The 20,182-nt window shown below is 34.3% G+C and overlaps 1 protein-coding gene across 1 annotated transcript; it reads left to right on the top strand.

Annotated features, from left to right (window-relative positions):
• The first annotated feature begins 282 nt into the window (after window positions 1-282).
• On the top strand, window positions 283-8,329 carry LOC130234239 (taste receptor type 1 member 1). Its single transcript, XM_056464517.1, has 6 exons — window positions 283-446; window positions 535-832; window positions 4,214-4,963; window positions 5,728-5,934; window positions 6,020-6,140; window positions 7,395-8,329. The coding sequence occupies exons 1-6, from the start codon at window positions 283-285 to the stop codon at window positions 8,327-8,329; spliced, it is 2,475 nt and encodes an 824-aa protein (XP_056320492.1).
• Window positions 8,330-20,182: the final 11,853 nt, after the last annotated feature.

The raw sequence follows: 20,182 nt of genomic DNA, 5'->3' as shown, positions 1-20,182 counted from the left end.
TTATTTAAATGTATTTTATAAATAAGCAGGACTTTATTTGGAACTCTGTTTAAAATGATATATTTCGCACCTGCTGTTTTTAATGTGGTGTAATGCTCTACTTAATAGCTGAATGTGACATTTTTTTTCAACAATATGGAAATTGTTCTTTTTGTCAGTAAATATAGTGGTTTAAGCAAATTGAATTGTGTTTTAAGCAAATTGAATGGATGTATATGAGCTTGACTTCTATGAAATGCCTCTACAGATTCCAGCTTTACAACCAATGGTTCACTGTAAGCCATGCTTCTGTGCTTCTCTTTGATTTTGGCCTTTATTAACATCGCTTCTTGCTTAGAATCAGAGTTCAGCTTAAAGGGAGATTACATATTGGGTGGACTTTTTCCTATACATGAAGGCAAACATGCAACACATCTGTTCACCCCGGAAGCCATTGAATGTTTCAGGTAAGAACTCATTTTAAAAAAAAATCACATTCAGTCACATTTCTCAATCAAAACTCGACTTAATCTCATTTAAACTCATGTTTTCTAGATACACTTTCTCAAAATCTGGTTATCAGATGTTGCAAGTGATGAGGTTTGCAGTTGAGGAAATTAACAACTCCACAACTCTTCTTCCCGACGTTTCTCTGGGCTATGAAATCTTTGACCACTGCTCTGACACAAAGAATTTCCCTTCAGTTTTCAGTTTTATCTCAAAAAATGGATCGATAAAGCCTAAAGTAAAACTCAACAACTACGAGCCTAAAGTGATTGCTTTAACAGGACCATATGGAAGCACAACGACTATAACTATTGCACCGTTGATCACAATGAACCTTATACCACTGGTAAATTTATTGAATTATTATTTATTCAATTAAGGTAGCACTTTATATTTGAGAACACATTCGCTAATTGGCTGTTTATTAGGTTGTTTATTAGTTAAGATCCCTTAACGCTACCATTAACTGAAACATAAATGCACTGTTAAAAAAGGCCCATTTCTGTATTTAAAGTTTCCATATTGTGTGATTTACAGGTGTTTCCTATTTAGTTGCAGTTATGAATTGCATTATGGGACCTTGATCTCTTCTCTGTCTACTATTGATGTTGAAAATTCAACTCTGCTGTTTAATAGAGTGATTTTTATTGATATTTTAGTAGTTTGACAATGTATTGTATAAAAATAATATATAATGAAATGGGCGGCATGGTGGCGCACTGGGTAGCACTGTCACCTCATATGTGTGTATGTCCTGGTCCTACAGGTTGGGGGTTGAGCATTGGGCTAATGACTAAAAATTGGATGTTACGAAACACTAATATGGTGTGGCTAGATAACAACTTTGATATAAACGACCCTCGGAGTAAATAAGTATATAATGAAGACCTAAAAATAACAGAAAAAACACTTGCAGTTTTTGTACTATAATTTATAGGGGTGTGACGAGATCTCGGGCTACGAGATCTTGCGAGACTAAATCTCAACAAGATTACTCGTCAAGGTGCAAAGTTGTCTTGTGAGTTGTGATGTTATGATAGAGCGTGAGGCAGAATTTAGCACTGAAGTTTGGAGACAGAATTGGATTTGAACCACAAATGTGGTGTTGTGTGTCACTCGTTTGCATGGGCAGATGTGACTTAACAACTTTTTTCATCTGAGTCCAAGAGTTGCCACGTCCAAAAGCAAAGGCTGCTACAACTGCTGCTACACAAATTAACCATGCGATGGAATATCACTTTAGATATGCTTAAAGTCATAATCATCGTAAAACACAAATTAATACGTGAAATATTCCTATTTTAGTCGCATTATTGAAGTGCAGTACAAAATCTGTAATCAAACTATTACCGTTGTGTAGGACTTTTAGCTGAAATTTGCAACAGAATAAGCCATACACACATGGCTGTTTGACACTATTCTCTGCACCTACTAGTCAGTAAAGCACAGACACACATCTCCTCCAAGTGCGTGCACACACACACACAGCGAACTCCTGGAGGCACACACTCTTGTCATCATTTATGCCATCCAGAAAAAAGTTTTCTTTTCATTCGACGTGTGGTAACAAGTTCCATTAAAACAGCTCTCTACTATCAGTCTATACTCACATACAGTAGCTCAGTAGAGTTATTAATTATTTAGCAGTGTTTGCATGTCCTTTATGGCAGTGGTCCCCAACCTTTTCATCACCACAGACTGGTCAACGCTTGACAATTTTACCACGGCCCGGGGGGAGTAGAAGTTTGATGCGACCATCATTTTCTCAGAGAATGACTAGCTGACAAAACATTGCTGCAACTCTGATACAAGTTTTATTTGTGGAGAAAATGAAAAAGCACTGCAGTGTTCTGTGTTCTGTGTAGATAATTAATCTACCGAAATGTGTATATTCCATACAACATGTGAAGCAGTGACTCGACGCGACATTCTGAAGAGGTTTTCAACTCGAATTGCTCTTCCATTGGAAATAGCAAGCTTGCATGCGGAAAAGACGAAATATGTGAAGTTGATTTTCTTGCACAAACATGCTGGATCCATATCTTGGCAATTTGTCGGTCCTTCACTGGATCTTCTTTGCAAAGAAACTTTCCAGAGACTTCTGTTTCTTTTGCTAGCTTATGGGTTAAATTTCGGCACTCAAGTGACTGAGATGTAAACGAGAGAATATGGTAATTTTTCAAAACGAAAGATTTTTCAAAATAAAAGATCATTCAGAGTCAGATAATAAATAAATAAAACAGAAATAATTAATGATTTACCATCATGAATTAATGATGGTACCAGTCTGCGGCCTGAGGTTAAGGACCACTGCTTTGTGGCATAATTCATTAAAATAGAAATAAAATAACATTTATTACAAGTTGATTTTAATAAAGCACCTAAATAGTTTTGCATTTTGTGATTTTTTTTTTCAGCTGAATATAAAACATTTTATTATATATCCTCATCCTTGAGGATTCCAAAAAACAGTATAAAAATCTTGTGTCTTCTCGTTCTTGTGAACCCAATCTGGTGTTTTGTCTCATCTTGTGGAGAATATGCAGTGGTGTAAAGTAACAAATTACAAATACTCCAGTTACTGTAGTTTTTCTCAGAAATTGTTATTTACTAAGTAGTTTAAAAGATGTTTAGATTGTAAAGATTTTTAGTACTTTCTGACCCAAAGATTGTTTAGATGCATGTCACTGATGAGAAAATGAAGGATGTTTACTGTACAATGACCAAAATGGCCTTAAACACAAGTCGCCAAAATGACGTCTTGGGGACGTTGCATTTTGTTTGAAAATTAAAACCGGGTTGACGTCAGAACCTAATGTCCAAACTACCAAAATATCAATGTCTAATGATGTTACACCTTGATGTTGTGTGGACGTTACCACTATGATTTCTGATGTCGGATGTTGAATTTTGGTTGCCACACCTAAGGAATAAATGTCAGTATGACGCTGGTTTAAGATGTTGGATTTTGGTCACTTTCTAACACAACCTAAAATTAACCAAATATCAACGTCATTTCACGCCGTTATAAGACTTCAAAATAATATTGTCCTTAGACGCTAGACAATGAATTTTGGTCATCTGACAACATGACCTAAATCGAACCTAATATTAACGTCTTTTGACGTTGTGTGCCTGCTGCGCAATAACTTAATGCACTACAGAATGTTACGTTTACACACATCCACAAATAACATGTAAATGAATCAGCTTTTTACAGCGTAATACTCACTACTCTTGAGTACTTCTGAATGGTCTACTTTTTACTCATACTTGAGTAATATTTACTTATTACATAGATACTTTTACTCTACTTGCTCTACATTTTTAGGCAAGTAATGGTACTTTTACTTAAGTATGACTTTTTAGTACTTTTTCCACCACTGAGTAAGCGTCTTGTCACACCCCTAGTAATGTACAATTATACCTCAGACAATCACTTCAAACTATTAAAAACATCAATAAAAGTCACTTTTTTTACTTAAGTCAAACTTAGAAAAGACAAAAGTCCCATGATGCAAATCAAAATACGGAAAACTGTTCATTTACAGATATTATTTGAAATGTGTACTGACAACTATCTCACTAAATATGGTACTTCTGAAAGAAGTTATTTATTAAATTTATGTCAGTTATTAAAGAATATATGTTTGCTAATCTTAAGTGTTACCTTTTTGTCTTTATTTTAAGAAATACTGCAATAATATCATTTTCTTATTCTCCAAAGGTGAATTATGGAGCTTCCAGCTATTCATTGAGTAATAAACTCATGTACCCGTCTTTTGTAAGAACGGTGCCCAGCAACAAAGACCTGATACATATGATTATTCACATCATACAGTGGTTTGGATGGAACTGGGTCGCCTTTCTTGGTGACCAAGATGATTATAGTGAAGATGGCTTAAGGCTGTTTAACACGTTTACAAGCAACACTGGCATTTGTCTGGCCTATCAAGAGGCTTTGAGCCAAAAGACAAACTACAGTCAAACGCTTGAAAAGATTGATATGCTTAACGTCAATGTCATCGTTGTTTTTGCTGAGCAACAGTATGCCAGCAACATTATCAAAGCAGCAATAGCAAACGACGTCCGTGACAAAGTATGGATTGCGAGTGAAACATGGTCTATGAATCAGCAGCTACCAAGAGAGCCAGGGATTGAGAAAATTGGCACAGTCATTGGCATTACAGAGCGATTTTTGTCATTACCTGGATTCGATGAATTCATCTATAAAGAAAGGCGATCATTTGATGATGCTGGTCATAATCATAATGATAAGAGTGAAGTCAAAAGCCAGACATGTAATCAAGACTGCGATTGCTGCACATTGTTGACTGCAGAGGAGATTATAACTGAAAATCCAACATTCACTTTCGGCATCTATTCAGCCATATATACCATAGCTCACGCACTGCATAAAGTCCTGGAGTGTGACGGGAACGGATGTGACAAAAACACAACAGCTAAGCCATATATGGTGAGTGAATTAATCATAAGATTTCAGCAACAGTTATCTTAACGTTAAATCAACCCAGGCTCAATCTGAAAACGTACTACTATATACATTTCTGGAGAGCACTAAATACGTCCCAGGAGCTAGTTTTTTGCAGTTTTTAGTTTTGCGAATCCACCAGAGGCCGCCGTGTACGCTTTTTCAGATCTCAAGTTTCTCTCGCGAATGCTATTCGCACCTGCTATTCTCCACCAGAGGCTGCTGTTGACTGACTGTCGACTGCTGTAATGACTGACTGACTGACTGATCGACTGACCCAACCTCCTCCTTTCCAAAACCCAACCAATAGTGTTTTCAAAAGCACCGATTGACCCGCCCAGCCCCTTAACCCAACCTACAGTTTTCAAAGGCAATCCAGAAAAAGAAAAGCTCCCTTTTCGTTTTCAGATTTTACCAAGTTCTCACCATGTTATTTAGTTGTTTATTTTGTTTTTTGGATTCTGTTTTTATCTTACCTGCTTTCTGCATATCAAGCCTGCCAACACACATGGCGAGCTAACTGGACAAATTGGTAAACAGCTGTCCATATGGAGGTAAGCGGTCAGCTGGTAAGTGCGAAAAGGAACCACATCATACCGCCCTGTAGCGTTTGTTTTAAAGAAAAAATGCACCCATATGTACTTCTGGCTACATAATTTGAGATCTCCAGAAATGTATATAGGGCTATGTTTTCACAATGAGCCTATGTTGCGTGAATTTATTTATTTATTTATCTTTGGTCATTTTAGCTTCTGGAACAAATAAAGAAGCTGGATTTCCCACTCAATGGTCGTCAGGTGAAATATGACGCTAACGGTGATCCAACTATCAGCTTTGCGATCATACTCTGGCATACTGAAACAGATCCTCCACATTTTTATAAAGTGGGCATGTTTGATACATATCCTGAAGTAACTTTTACCATCAACAACTCTCTCTTGCCCTGGCATAACAATGTAAGATATCTTTCCGGCAAATATTTATCTGTACAGTTATCTGATTTGGTTTGAAGTTAACCACATATTTTTCCATTCCACAAAGGTTCCTTTCTCAAACTGTTCTGCTGAGTGCAAGGAAGGATTTGCAAGGGAACATGATCGATTTCACACTTGCTGTTTTCTGTGCAAAAAATGTCCACGGAACAGCTATGTGGATTATACTCGTAAGTACTTTAAGCAGTAAAATTGTGTAAAATGTTAGCTTCTTCATTCTCTTTATATATTTCTAATCAGCCAATCACATGATTTATGATTAAGTAAATCAATTTGTGTTGGGACAACATAAAAGAAGTGTGTGGAACCCTGCATTTTTTAGAGTGCAGATTGCCAGTCAAGATTTTTTGTCAAATGTTATATTTGTTGAGATGTATTATTAAGTAAATATACCTCATCTCCCTAAATACAGTAGACTACGACAGTATTGCGCACAAATCCAATGTACACAATGCATTTTTCTGGTATACTCCTTTATATATATATATATATATATATATATATATATATATATATATATATATATATATATATATATATATATATATATATAAATATACATACATATATTTTACACTATGCATTAATTTGCCAATGCATAGTGGTGCAAAATTTGCACATACATACATACATACATATATATGTATATATGTATGTATGTGCAAATTTTGCATCACTATGCATTGGCAAATTTTATTTAGAAAGAAACATGATATCTTCAATTTCTTTGTTGATCTTCAATCACAATAGTCTGATTTTGACTGTATTCATATTAGTTTACTCCACAGTTGGGCAGACTAATTATTTAGTTACATTTAATCGAGTTGCTACTTTTAAAAAAAAATTACTTTTAGAGTATTATAACTGACCTTATAAAATTACTCAAGAATTATATATGGGTGACACGGTGGCTCAGTGGTTAGCACTGTCGCCTCACAGCAAGAAAGTCACTGATTCGAGTCCCGGCTGGGTCAGTTGGCGTTTCTGTGTGGAGTTTGTATGTTCTCTCCGGTTTCCCCCACGGTCCAAAGACATGCGGTATAAGTGAATTGAATAAACTAAATTGTCCGTAGTGTATGTGTGTGAATCAGTAACTAGTGTATCTCTATATACTTGTCAACCTACGTGTTGAGATGTGTCACATGATTTACTTACGTGACTTAAATGAAAATCGTAGAATCGCCTCTATTTTTACCACCACCACACAGATCCACTCTTTTTAATTATTATTATTTTACCACGGCCCACCTCTGCTCAGCTTAATCTTTAGCTTAGGCTTTATATCATATAAACTGAGCATACATATTCACTTACAGCTCTTGATGTAGTCTGATATTCAGGCTTTTCCTTTTAAAAAAAATAAATATTAATGTTTGTACATTTTTTGTGAACTTTTTGCCTACCTCTGCTTTGCTGTTTTTCAGGAGACCCCTATACATGTTTTCCATGTGCTGAGAGTGAATGGTCTGATGAGGGCAGCACAGACTGTAAGAATCGTTCTGTTGCTTACCTCCAGCTCACAGAAGCCTCCTCCATCACTGTCCTGTTCTCTGCCACATGCCTTATAACTGTCCTCATTGCCATATTTGTCCTTTTCGCCTGCAATTACAACACACCTGTGGTCAGGTCTGCTGGCGGTAGCATGTGTTTCTTGATGATAGCATGTTTGATTATGTCTAGCGTAAGCGTGTTCTTCTTCTTCGGAGAACCAACATTTGAACATTGCATCCTTAGAAATGTCATATTTTCATATTTCTTCACTGTTTTTCTTTCCTGCATGGCTGTGCGCTCCTTTCAAATTGTTTGCATTTTCAAAATGGCCGCCAAGTTTCCTAGCATGCACAGCCTTTGGGTCAAGCACAATGGGCAGTGGCTCTTTGTCGGGTTTTTTTCAGTCATTAATATAGTTTCTTGCTTGCTATATATGACTGTCTCGCCTCCCATGCCCTTCAGAGACTCGGTAACCTTTAAAGACCAGCTTATTCTGAGCTGTGAGATTGGGAACACTGTAACAATTAGCATGGTTATGTTTATAGCATGGTTTCTTGGTAGCCTGTGTCTTGTATTTTCTTACATGGGAAGAGATCTGCCTAAGAATTACAATGAGGCTAAATCGATAACCTTCAGTCTCATTCTGTACTACCTGAGCTGGATTGTGTACTTCACAACATACCTCATGCTCAAAAGTAAATACATTCAGCTCGTGAATGCAATGACAGAGTTATCTAGCATTTATGGAATTCTTTTCAGCTATTTCATACCAAAATCTTACATAATAATATTCCAACCTCATAAGAACACTCCGGCTTATTTTCAGACATCTATCCAGAGTTACACCCAAACCATTAGTAGAACTTAAACCACAACACAGGGTAATTGTTTGCTATACCTGTAAACCATGTTGTGAACACTCTGTCTGGGAGTACACTAAATAACTTTGTATGATTCTTCACTGTCATGCTACCTTTTGTAAAGGGGAAAAGTTTGGTTGTTTTAAATAGATTTATCTTAAAGGACAACTATTTTACTGATTTTACAAGAAGTAAGATAAGACTAATTGAAGCCTAAATTAGCTCACGGGTCCAAAATATCAAGTAAGTATATTTAATGTATTTGTGATTTAGTTTATTCAAGCCTTTCTAAAATTATGAGTCACACACATATGCACATTTACTGACACAATGCGACTGTGGTGATTGTAGCGTTTAAGAATTACAGCGATTTTACTCTCTTTTACAAACATGCTCTGTTTTAAAAACGTTTTAAACTTATTAAAGACTTGAAACATATGTTTTAATCTCAATTTCTTTGCAAAAACATGTTATTATGGAGAAATGACACCTGGCAATTCAGTCGGCAGGAAAGCCCGCCTTTCTACAGTATGTTGTGGTGGGTTTAAATTTCCTTAAAATGCTATTAAACTTGTTGCCAAACTTTCTCTTCAGATTTATTTGTTGATTTTTTTTACTTATAATTACATTGTGTGTTGTTTGCTTTTACTTGGGCAATATTTAAGGATTAATATAACACTATTGCTTGAATAAGGCTGCACGGTGGCGCAGTTGGTAGCATGTTCGCCTCACAGCAAGAAGGTTGCTGGTTCAAGCCTCGGCTGGGTCAGTTTGCGTTTTTGTGTGGAGTTTGCATGTTCTCCTCATGTTGGCATGAGTTTACTATGGCTGCTCCAAAACATGTGGTTTAAGTGAATTTAATTGAATGAGTGTGTATGGATGTTTCCCAGTGATAGGTTGCAGCTGGAAGGGCATCTGCTGCGCAAAACATATGCTGAATAAGTTGGCAGTTCATTCTGTTGTGGTGACACCTTTTTTAATAAAGGGAGTAAGCTGGAAAAAGAATGAATGAATGTATTGCTTGAATAGAAAGAGTGCGCTTAGTTTAACAAGCTTACAGTGTGTCAATATCACTTTGCCATGTTGGCCTAAATGGTCAGACTGCCTAAATGGTAACACTCCTTGTCAAACCTCAATTTAACTGATGATTAAAAAAGTCTTTCACACAAAGATGTAAATTCTGTATTTTTTTCAACCATGTGTTATTTGCATGACTTATCCCTACTGAAAAAAACAGCTTAAACCAGCCTAGGCTGGTTGGCTGGTTTTAGCTGGTTGACCAGCCTGGTTTTAGAGGGGTTTTGGCCATTTCCAGGCTGGTTTCCAGTCATTTACAGCCTGGTCTTAGCTGGTCAGGCTGGAAAATGACCAGCTAAAACCAGCTTGACCAGCCAAAACTAGCTATGTCCAGCTTAAACCAGGGATAATTGAGTGTCTAATTAAAGGAGGATTGAGAATTATTTATGAACAAACGAAAATATAAACACACAAAAACACAGCCAAAACCAAAGATGAAATCAACTGAGAATAAAATTCTAAAACAATAATTAATAAAAATAAAACAAATTACACAATAAAAATGTAATTTCTCAAGATCTCAGCAGAGATCATTAAACAACTCTACAAACATCAGGAGCTTCACTTATTACTGACCTTCGACTTTATTTCTGTCACATTAGCAAAAGCTCTTCATGAAATTTTTGTTGTTCATTTGAAGTCACAATGATGGAGGACAGTCTGCTTTAGTTGGGTTCTTCAACTATTTGATCTTACACTAGTCAATATATTGGCTGATATAATTTATAGTGTTAATCACACTATTTGTAAAGCATGAAAAGCCAAAAGAAAAAGCAGTAATAAGTCTGATAAGATTAACTATGATAAGGAATCCACCCTCACCTCCTTGTGCACTCATTGAATATTTTGGTAGTTACAAGTGAGAAATTAATACTATATGTAAATGAAACCACTTGACCTACAGCAGCCAAAGACTGTTTGACAGGTTTGAACACAACCATTTACAATGAGAATGTTTGATCTATGGCAGAACTTAAAAGCACACAGAAATCAACAATTAGTCTTTGAATCTCAATAATTGTGACAAACAAAAAATAAAAATCAACCCAGAACAATACAAAATACTCCCAAAAACAACATAAAATAAAGGAAAAGAAACAGATTTTGAGTTGTAACATATCCCAAACAATGTCAAATTAAGCTGTTAAACATGTTTTTCTATGGCTTAATTTATAAAATACTAGAAATTATATCTGTAACAATTAAGTACACACAGTGTAGTTTCTCATTGCCTTTCTTGCTGTAACTGATGAGTACAGAAATGCAATTATAACAGCCAGAGATGCATTAAGGTAGAAGAGTAAGGGTTCAAGAGCTCAACTAAAGCAGCCTCTGATCTCCATGATGGTGAGATCAAATAAAATATTTTCAATAAAAAATACAAACCTCTGTTAATTATCAAATATTCTTGCAGATATGAGAGAATTGAAGTCAAACTGTAATCAGTGAAGCTGCTAATGCTGTCATTTATTTGAGTTGTTTAATCCTCTGTTTTAATTCAGTTGGTTTGGTGTGAAGCTGTGTCTGTAGTTTTATTTCTTGTTCTTTCCTTCAGTGATTGTGCTTGTTAACAGCAGCTGTTCATCAATGTCTGAGTTAACTCATTTGTGGTCATTCACTCTGTCTAGTGGACTAAACTAATAGACTAATTTAGGGACTAGTGAATGAGGGTGTGTGGTGAGATTTCAGACGCTCTAATTAGTTTCTCGAAAACAAAGGTTAGATCTGTTACAGTTATTTTCTGTTTTTTTTACTGTCAAAATCACAGACATTTTTTACAGTGTACAATTTATGTAAAAAAAAAAAAAAAAAAAAAAAAAAAATATATATATATATATATATATATATATATATATATATATATATATATATATATATATATATATATATATATATATATATATATTTATATTTGTGGTCATTCACTCTGTCTAGTGGACTAAACTAATTGACTGACTAGTAAATGAGGGTGTGTGGTGAGATTTCTGACACTCTCTAGTGTCATTAGTTTCTCGAAAACAAAGGATAGATCTGTTACAGTTATTTAGTTATTTTCAATATTTTACAGTTTAAATCACGGACATTTTTTTACAGTGTACAATTTATGTTAATAATAAAAAAAAATTATATTATATGCGTGTACGTGTGTGTGTGTGTGTGTGTTTTATGCATTATTATAATTGTTGTTGTTGTTGTTGTTATCATTATTGTTTGGAAGCTCAGCGTCCATATCTTTTTCTAATTTTTATTTCACATCAAACGGTTGTCTTTGTTTTAAACAAAACCTCTTTTTCTCCTCCAACAATTCAATGCTGACGTGCTTTCTCTTCTTTTTATAATTCTTTCTCTCTTTTTGGGGTTATTTGTTCACCTCTTAGAGATGTGTGTAATATTTTGTATATTGTGCGAATTGTTTTTAGGCTTATTTGTTTTCTTTGTAGTTTCTTTGACGCGATTTCACTTCTCAACTTGACAATCTCAAGACGATCGATATTAGCCGCCGAAAATATGAACTACCTTTTGAGAATAATGCATTTAGTTAGATGTTTGGGGAAAGGCGTGGTCTTTGTGGATTTCAAATAGAATGATTTCCATATTTGTAGATTAGGATATAAAGTAAGAACACGAAGAAATTGTTTTTTTGTGAAAGCCATGTCAAAGAAAAAATATTTGATACATAGCTCATTTTTGCGTTTAATCGAAAGCTGTGTACTCAAGGGCTTTATTCTTATACAAATGTGCCTCAAGTTCTGACGAGTAAATGGCAGATGTTTTGCAATTCAAGGCGCATCCATAGACAGGATTTAGTGTTTTACAATGAGAGGGCTCGTCTATTGTTAAGCTCTTGTGTTTCTCATTGAAAAGCTTTACAAAGGGTTCATCCTTCATGGAGTTTTAAAGTTACTTTCCGCTAGTTCATTTCAGCCCTTGAGAAAACCCAAAGCAATGTTAATGTCCTTTTCGTCTCCTTTGAGATCGAGATCTCAGCCTCCACAACCAAACACAAGGCATTGTGCAACTGAACCAAAGCCTTCTGAATAACCTGTAGTCTAGTCTATAGAAATTCATTATAGAACATGTTTGATCAGCCCAATGCAAACAGGGTTGACGCGTGGCATTTTGCAGTGACTTGAATTAAATGTGTTTACTTTTTAATCTGCGTTATTAAATATAGTAGATATCTAGTTTGTTGGTTATTTACTTCAACTTCGCGGGATGCCATTTGTTTCATTTAGTTCGTTTTTTCTTGTCTTTTTATACCTCTGAATAGTAGAGGCGGTTCTCCGATTTGTTTCGCTCTTGGTTGACCCGTTCCGTTGACACTCAGGGATGATTCTCAAGACACACAGTCGGGATTTTTTTCCTCAGTATTTCATATTTCAACTTTAAAAGGAGTAATTTACATAATTATAATATAAGGTCCATAAAGAATGTCCACACTTGAATATTGCTATTTAATATTGTTTAAAGTTAAAATTTTAAGTTTGCATGTTTATTTTACCATAAAGAAATGTCATAATAACCCATAATAATAACCTATTGCATTGCTTAAGTCATCCTTTTAATTTTAAAGTGTGTGTATTTGGCCTTTTTTATAAAGTGATGCTGTTTTTTCATGTATTTAATCCTTTTTAATTGACACACTATGCAAACAGTGTCAGTTTCATTATGATGTATTTACTAAACACATAGAACTACTGAATTTTAATTTTATATAGCGATAAAAGGGTGCAAAGTATGTCAAAAATTAATGCTTATTTATTTAGGCTAGTTGTTTTGTTTATTTATAGTTTTATGGGTTGTGCATGTCTGGGTTCAGTTTAATGAATATACGGAGAAAATGTTTTTATTTTTTTCCTTCTGTGTGGTGGCTAAATTAAACGGCTAATGTGGTGCATCGTGTTGAATTTAAGCGTGAAAATAGCGTGATAAACAGCATCGATGAGGCACAAAGGAGTGGAGGCATCCACCATGCACCCAACTGCTGTGCTCCAATTTCATACTGATTTCGCGCTACTTTGTAAGACAACATTTCAGCGTTTTGAAACAATTATGCGGCATATTACACGCAATTTAATCAGGGTTAAGTTGCCTGTGTTGTAGTTATAACAATCTCAAACATATCGGTAAGATACATTTTAAGTAGCCTTCAAAACGCATTTGGTGTTAATAAGTTTAAATAATGTTGTTTACATTTAGCCTACATTTTGTCTGAAAATTATAGCAAGTACAGTAAAACGTTTAAATTAGAGCTCCTTGAAATGGTAACGAGAGTCAATGATTGTAGGATATGCATGTCGTTTGCACCCTGCAGTTATAAATACGTCTTTTGTAAAGTGTGGTCCATTAAAAGAGAGTCCTAACGCTATCAATTGCCATTCATACTGGCGCGTGGCTTGCGTCTGAAGTCAACGTCACAATCTTTTCCCTCATTTCCCCTCTAAATCCTTTTCATCACAGAAAATTGTAAAACCTATAGGGTATCCGTGGGCTATCAAAGATCTAGGTTACTGCTCTTGATTTTAAAGTGAACTTTTTTAATAAAAGGGATTGTATCAGATTTTTTTAAACCCAGTGAGATAAGTTTTGCTACTCAGTTTGAATTTACTTGACGTTTCCATTAGCATATATAGCTATGAAAATGTGAAAGTAGAAATTAGAGTACTATACGTGTTAGTCATAGGGTAAGATACACTAACGTCAAAGGCTTTCCCAAGGACCAGCTCTATTGTCGAGGAAGTGTGGAAAATCAGGCGGATAGGGCCCTAGAAAGAAGGCGTTCCTCTGATTCTCCTCGCTCTGCTCTTTTTCAAAGGAGCATCTGTGTATTTCGTATTTTTTCCCTTCTTTTTATACACATTATGTCCAAACCTAAAGTACAAAAGGTATAACTTTTTAGATTCTACTAACCACACATAGAAAAGTGTGCACATAACACATAACCCAACCCCCCCCCCCCCCCCCCCCCCAGGTATAATGGTAGTGGCTTATAGGCTATACAATGCATTTCTCTGCAGGTTCTCTCACATACCGGGTGTCCGTTTGTATTTTGTTTATATCAATTCCTAATCTTTTTTTTTTATATAGTTTCACTATACATGATGTTCTTTTTATGCATTGTAAAAATGTATATGATTAATTAGTCCTGACAGCATATTGTTTAGGTCATTGTAACGCAATGAACTATGTTAATCGTGTTCTAACTTAATTTTGTAAGTTATTCAAGATGTTTAAAGTCAGTTTAAAATAATATAGGTTCAGTTTATTTTGGTTAATTTGGTTAAGGTTAAGGTTAATTTGACTCATGTTAAAAAATTAAAGCAACCAGGACTTTTTTACAGTGTGTCTTTTTAAAATGAGCAGATCATTTCGACTGTGTTTTAAACTTTTTTCAATAGGTAGAAGAAGATTGGGCAAACGTGTCTTTCAATAAATAAACTAGTCGTGGGCAAGTAGATTTTCAGGACTCAAAGGACACGTATCAGCATCACCTTGTCTGTGAATTGATAAACCAACTAGGCCAAATAAATATCATAAACACGGTATATTTAATGATTTAGAGTCTCTGTGCTCTGGAAGTACTAGCTTATTCTACCTGGTTTCAGTACCTCGGACAACGACACAGCAAGTCGTGCTGCTAGCATATAGTCATACTCTTCTTTTCTTCTTTTTAACTTTTGGGAAAAAAGTTAGCATATATAGCCTCATGCAAAGCGTATTTTTAACTTTTGAATATATATATATATATATATATATATATATATATATATATATATATATATATATATATATATATATATATATATATATATATATATATATATATATAATTACACAAAGAACCATCAAGATTAGTAAAACTGTTTAATGAAAGTTCTTTGGAATGTGTGGAATCAGTGTGGAATCACTGTAAACACGTACTTTTTGTAACATGCTTTACTGAATGAATGTGTTAAAAAAAGCCATAGACGAAGAGGATGAAAAAAAGAGAGGCATAATTTAAAATTTCATTTTGTCTTACGCTGCCTGAATAAATGGTGCAGTTTTCAAAAGTAGAACATTGAAGACGGCCGGGAAAGACCGCAGTGGGATACCAGCCACCATGACGATATGCTTATTAGAGAGGTAAATTGCCATTTTGTTCAACCATTGAGACCTCTGCTGTGCCGAACTGGAGGATGAACCGTGAAACCAGAGACGAATAGTACGTCGCAGCGAAACATATGGTGCTGCCATCTAACCGAACGCTGACACCAACAAATTGAAGATTTCATACTAATTTTCTCTGGAAGAAAAACTAATGCCACCCACGCGACTCGTTGACGCGTTGTCTTTTAACACTATAACCAACCTAATTATAGCAATTAAAATGTCTAAATAAATAGTAAAAGATTAAATGGTAATTTACACGTTAATTGATTTTTATTTCTGGAAATTCAACACATTTTAAAAGAATAGGACATTATTTAATACTACATTTTTTAAGAATATGCTAAATAGCTTAAATCTGTATTTAAAATTAGATAGATAGATAGATAGATAGATAGATAGATAGATAGATAGATAGATAGATAGATAGATAGATAGATAGATAGATAGATAGATAGATAGATAGATTATTTATATTTTATGATAATCCATGCATTATTATTATTATTTATTTTTTTATGAACAGGATTGGAATCTCAGCTTCCATATACTTTTCTCATTATTTTCCGCATCAACAAAACCGCTTATAGATATATGTTATGGTGTTTTGCGAATTATTTTAGGCTTATTTGTTTTCAATGCCAGTCCCTCACTTCTCAACTTGAGAATCTCAAGACGATTGAAAAATAAATAGTGAAAGATTAAATAATAATTTATTTTTTTTTCTATTTGGAAACGTAACACTTTTTAAAAGAATATTATTTAAAATTGCTTTTTTTTAAAAGGAATATGCTAATTTGCCTAAACCAGTATTTAACAGATAGATAGATAGATAGATAGATAGATAGATAGATAGATAGATAGATAGATAGATAGATAGATAGATAGACAGACAGACAGACAGACAGACAGACAGACAGACAGACAGACAGACAGACAGACAGACAGACAGACAGATAGTGTGATAGAAATGATGAATATGTTCAAAGAAAAATAATAACAAAACTGAAATTTAATTATTTCAAAATGCAATGGAATAATCTTTTTGTGACAAATAATAAAGATTTTCTTCACCGCAGTATTTAACGATTCATGCCTCGTTTGAACTAAAACTGTATCCACGAGTCTTCAGTTCTTATACAAATTTGTTGCTTATTCTTTTAGGTATAAATAGCAGATACTTTGCAACTCAAAGAGCTTCAATAGACACGTTTGGTGCTTAACAATGCGAGAGGTCTTTTGTCTTTCGTTTCTGACTGCTGGCTCCACAAAGCTTACATCCTTCGCTGGGTTTCAAGTTACTATTCACTCATTTATTTCAGCCAAATACCCAACCAGAATACTCAAAAGTAACTGATAATGTGCTATTCTGTTTTTCTGCAACCCTAAGTAAAAGCAAAGACTTCTCAAATAGGAATTCATGACTGCTGGGCCAGAAAAGAATTATCGCGTGGTGTTTTATTATTTGTCATAACAACTACAGGCCTACAGTTCGTGGTTTGTCGTATTCGTGGCACCAAAGACATTGATAAGATGATGTTATAATTTATGGGGGAAATGTGTAATTTAAATAATGGGCAAAGTTATGTTTTTGGGGAAAAAGGTGCCTTGTGTGTTTTATTGATCTGCCACATGAAATTAAATGACAGCTGTAAATGGCTACACTAAAACAGGATGAATAAGAATAAAACAAAACACTATTAAAAACATTACATAAATTGTTTGCTTCATTGTCATTAGAAAGATTGCAATGACCTTTTCCCATTGAAGTCTTCGAGTTGTGCTGACAATTAAACGTGTGTTGATTATTTGTTTTACTTGCTTCTACTCCTGGTAACTGTCATTCTGAGCTCAAGAACATCGGCTGAATCTCTTTTACCGCAATTCTTTGTATTTACATGCTAAAAATGAATGGAAGCCCTTTGGAAAATGAACGTTTATTGCAGTAATTGTATAATTGCTTCACTAATTGTTGTTAACAAGCCATAGAATACTTCAGTCACTACGGGATCTCCCAACTAAGCGTGCATGATAAAAGGCAGTTAGGGTTAATCAGTTACAGATGGAGAATAATGAAAGCACTTCCAAGCTTTTGATAAACATGGGCTTTTATCGCAGTCTGTTGTTATGCCAAACTCGAGGACAATTTGTTCCCGTCAAAAAAAAAAAATTCTAAGTTTCTTAATAAAGTGATTTCCATCTACATATTGTGTGTGCACTATTTATTTATTTATTTATTTATTTATTTATTTAGTTAGTTAGTTAGTTAGTTAGTTCGTTAGTTATTTAGTTTGTTGGTTAGCAATTCAAAACTTTTGCGCAAATGACTAAACATTTCTGATAAAATCAAACTGTTAACCAGGGTGCCACTGAGCGTGAAAGTGACGTGTAAATCAGTGTCACAAAAGAAAGCTGATTTGCTCCGATTTCATACTGATTTACCAATGTTACGCTGTGAAAAGAGAAACAGAGCAGCGTTTTAACCAATGTTTTGCCCCTTACAAACAATTCTCGGTATGCATGTACGACATGCATGGCTAACCTGTCTTTTAGTTTGCTAGCAGCCATGAAAGTTCTCTAATATGGCCTAAAACTTTAAAAAGTCAATTGAAAATAGAGAACGACAGAAAATCCAAGGTTCACATTAAGTCGTCAACAGTGTAGGCTTCTTCGTTGTTTTCAAATAAATAAAGTTTTTAGTACTACTGCCCTTATGATTTAGCCATTAGCAAATATTATTTGCAAAGTTTGAAATGATATCAATATTGTCCTAATAGAACGAGTTCCTTTAGAAGAGAACTTATTTCAGAAGATATACAATAGACCTGAAAGATCAATCGCTTCTCAATACATAGACTATATAAACTGCAGTTTTTCATTGCTTTCTAAAGGCTCTTGACCGGAGCTGCTAAAATGGTAATGTGATTCCATCCCGGTCTCACGTCATTTGTTCCCTCTCTATAAATACACCTATTGTATGGTGAGGCCGTCTCAACTGAAAAAAAAGTATTCAAAAAGAAAAAAAAAGTCTTAAAGGAATCAATGGACATTCATTCATCCTGTCGCGTGTCATGCTTTTGAAGTCATTTCTTACTACGCATGTGCAGCAGGGCTTTGTCATGTTAAAAAACGACTTTGTTTTAACAAAAAAAAAAAAAAAAAAAAAAAATATATATATATATATATATATATATATATATATATATATATATATATATATATATATATATATATATATATATTGCTACAATATTGTTTTCACAATTTCTCCTTGACAAATTAATCGCACAGTTTTGTTTTAAACTGACCCTGATCAGTTTAATCAGACCATTAATTTATTGCGTTGATCAGTATATTGAGATTATATATATATATATATATATATATATATATATATATATATATATATATATATATATATATATATATATATATATATATATATAAGTTTATAACTAATTCTTAAAACCACTACATAGCTGCCTAGTTTTTTGGAAGATAAAAAAGACATTGACTTTAGCTTTTTAAATGTATGACACCTGATATCTAAAATGATTTGCGCAATACAAATGCATTTTCAGTTAGCATTTTTGGAAGGCTACTACAGTAGTAATACAGTTAATATAAAGAGTTAATATAAAAAAAAATCTGTTTCCCAAAACGCTGTAACAATATGACTTTATTTAATTAAAAACTAAAGATTTCTCTGTACTGATGAAAATAATCAATTGTGTTGTGTTATTAATTGGTTTACCTATTTGTATCTTGTGTAAAAATGACTATGTTTTAAGAAACCTTTATTTTTAAGTAAAATACAATTGCCCCTGGGGTTCGCTATTTGTTTGCTTGTTTATTTAATTGGACGGTTGGCTGATTGGTTAGTTAGCCAGTCGGTTAGTTAAGTAGTTACCTATTAGTCATTTGTGGAAAAATATGTGAAACTTATGTGAAATATGTGCTTGTCAGCGAAGACTAGAGGGAATTCACTTAAAAAGAAACTTTATTTTTGGCAAAACCCTGTATGACATTCCCAAGGCAGGTCTATTGATGGGAAAGTGTGGAAAATCAGGCAGATATGGTCCTGGGACAGGAGGCGTTCCTCTGATTCTCCTCGCTCTGCTCTTTCAAGGGAGCATCTGTGAGAATTCTGCTTCTCTTTGAGACCATCTATATGTTATCAAGCTTAAACTTGTAGAGTTTTGCTTGTATCACGACAGTCTGTATTCTACACACGGCCAGAGAATCCTACTGTGTTTGGGCAGTTTTAGAAAATGTTCCTGTGGTTTAAAGAAACTTGACATTTTAATTCAATAAAGGTGATTCCCTTTCCTTATTGGCAGAAAATTGCGGCGTTGTGAAGACACGGAAAAGATTTCCACGGTGCTGCCTGTCCCGCATGGCGTGAAACCTGAAGAGAAAAGGATGAATAGTCACAGCTAATTCCTTCACAGCTTGACTGGTTATTTGTAACATTTTCCATTTTACGGTTTTTACGGAACTCTTTGCATTTTCACCCCACACGATGAGGTTTCATGCCAGCGCCAGTTTAATTTTATCTGAAGTATTAATGCATGTAATAACAATTAAGTTTAAAAGTTAACAAAGAAAAGTATATGATAAAAAAGAGTTATATA

Source organism: Danio aesculapii, chromosome 8, assembly GCF_903798145.1.
Source record: "Danio aesculapii chromosome 8, fDanAes4.1, whole genome shotgun sequence".
Taxonomy (NCBI): domain Eukaryota; kingdom Metazoa; phylum Chordata; class Actinopteri; order Cypriniformes; family Danionidae; genus Danio; species Danio aesculapii.
The sequence above is the reverse complement of the archived record's forward strand: the minus strand, read 5'-3'. Positions and strand labels throughout refer to the sequence as shown.

Excerpts from the sequence above, each read along its gene's own strand:
- LOC130234239 (XM_056464517.1), top strand. The coding sequence starts at position 283 with ATGCTTCTGTGCTTCTCTTTGATTTTGGCCTTTATTAACATCGCTTCT. Across the intron at positions 4,964-5,727 it reads CAACAGCTAAGCCATATATG|CTTCTGGAACAAATAAAGAA; the intron begins GTGAGTGAATTA and ends TGGTCATTTTAG. Across the intron at positions 6,141-7,394 it reads CAGCTATGTGGATTATACTC|GAGACCCCTATACATGTTTT; the intron begins GTAAGTACTTTA and ends GCTGTTTTTCAG.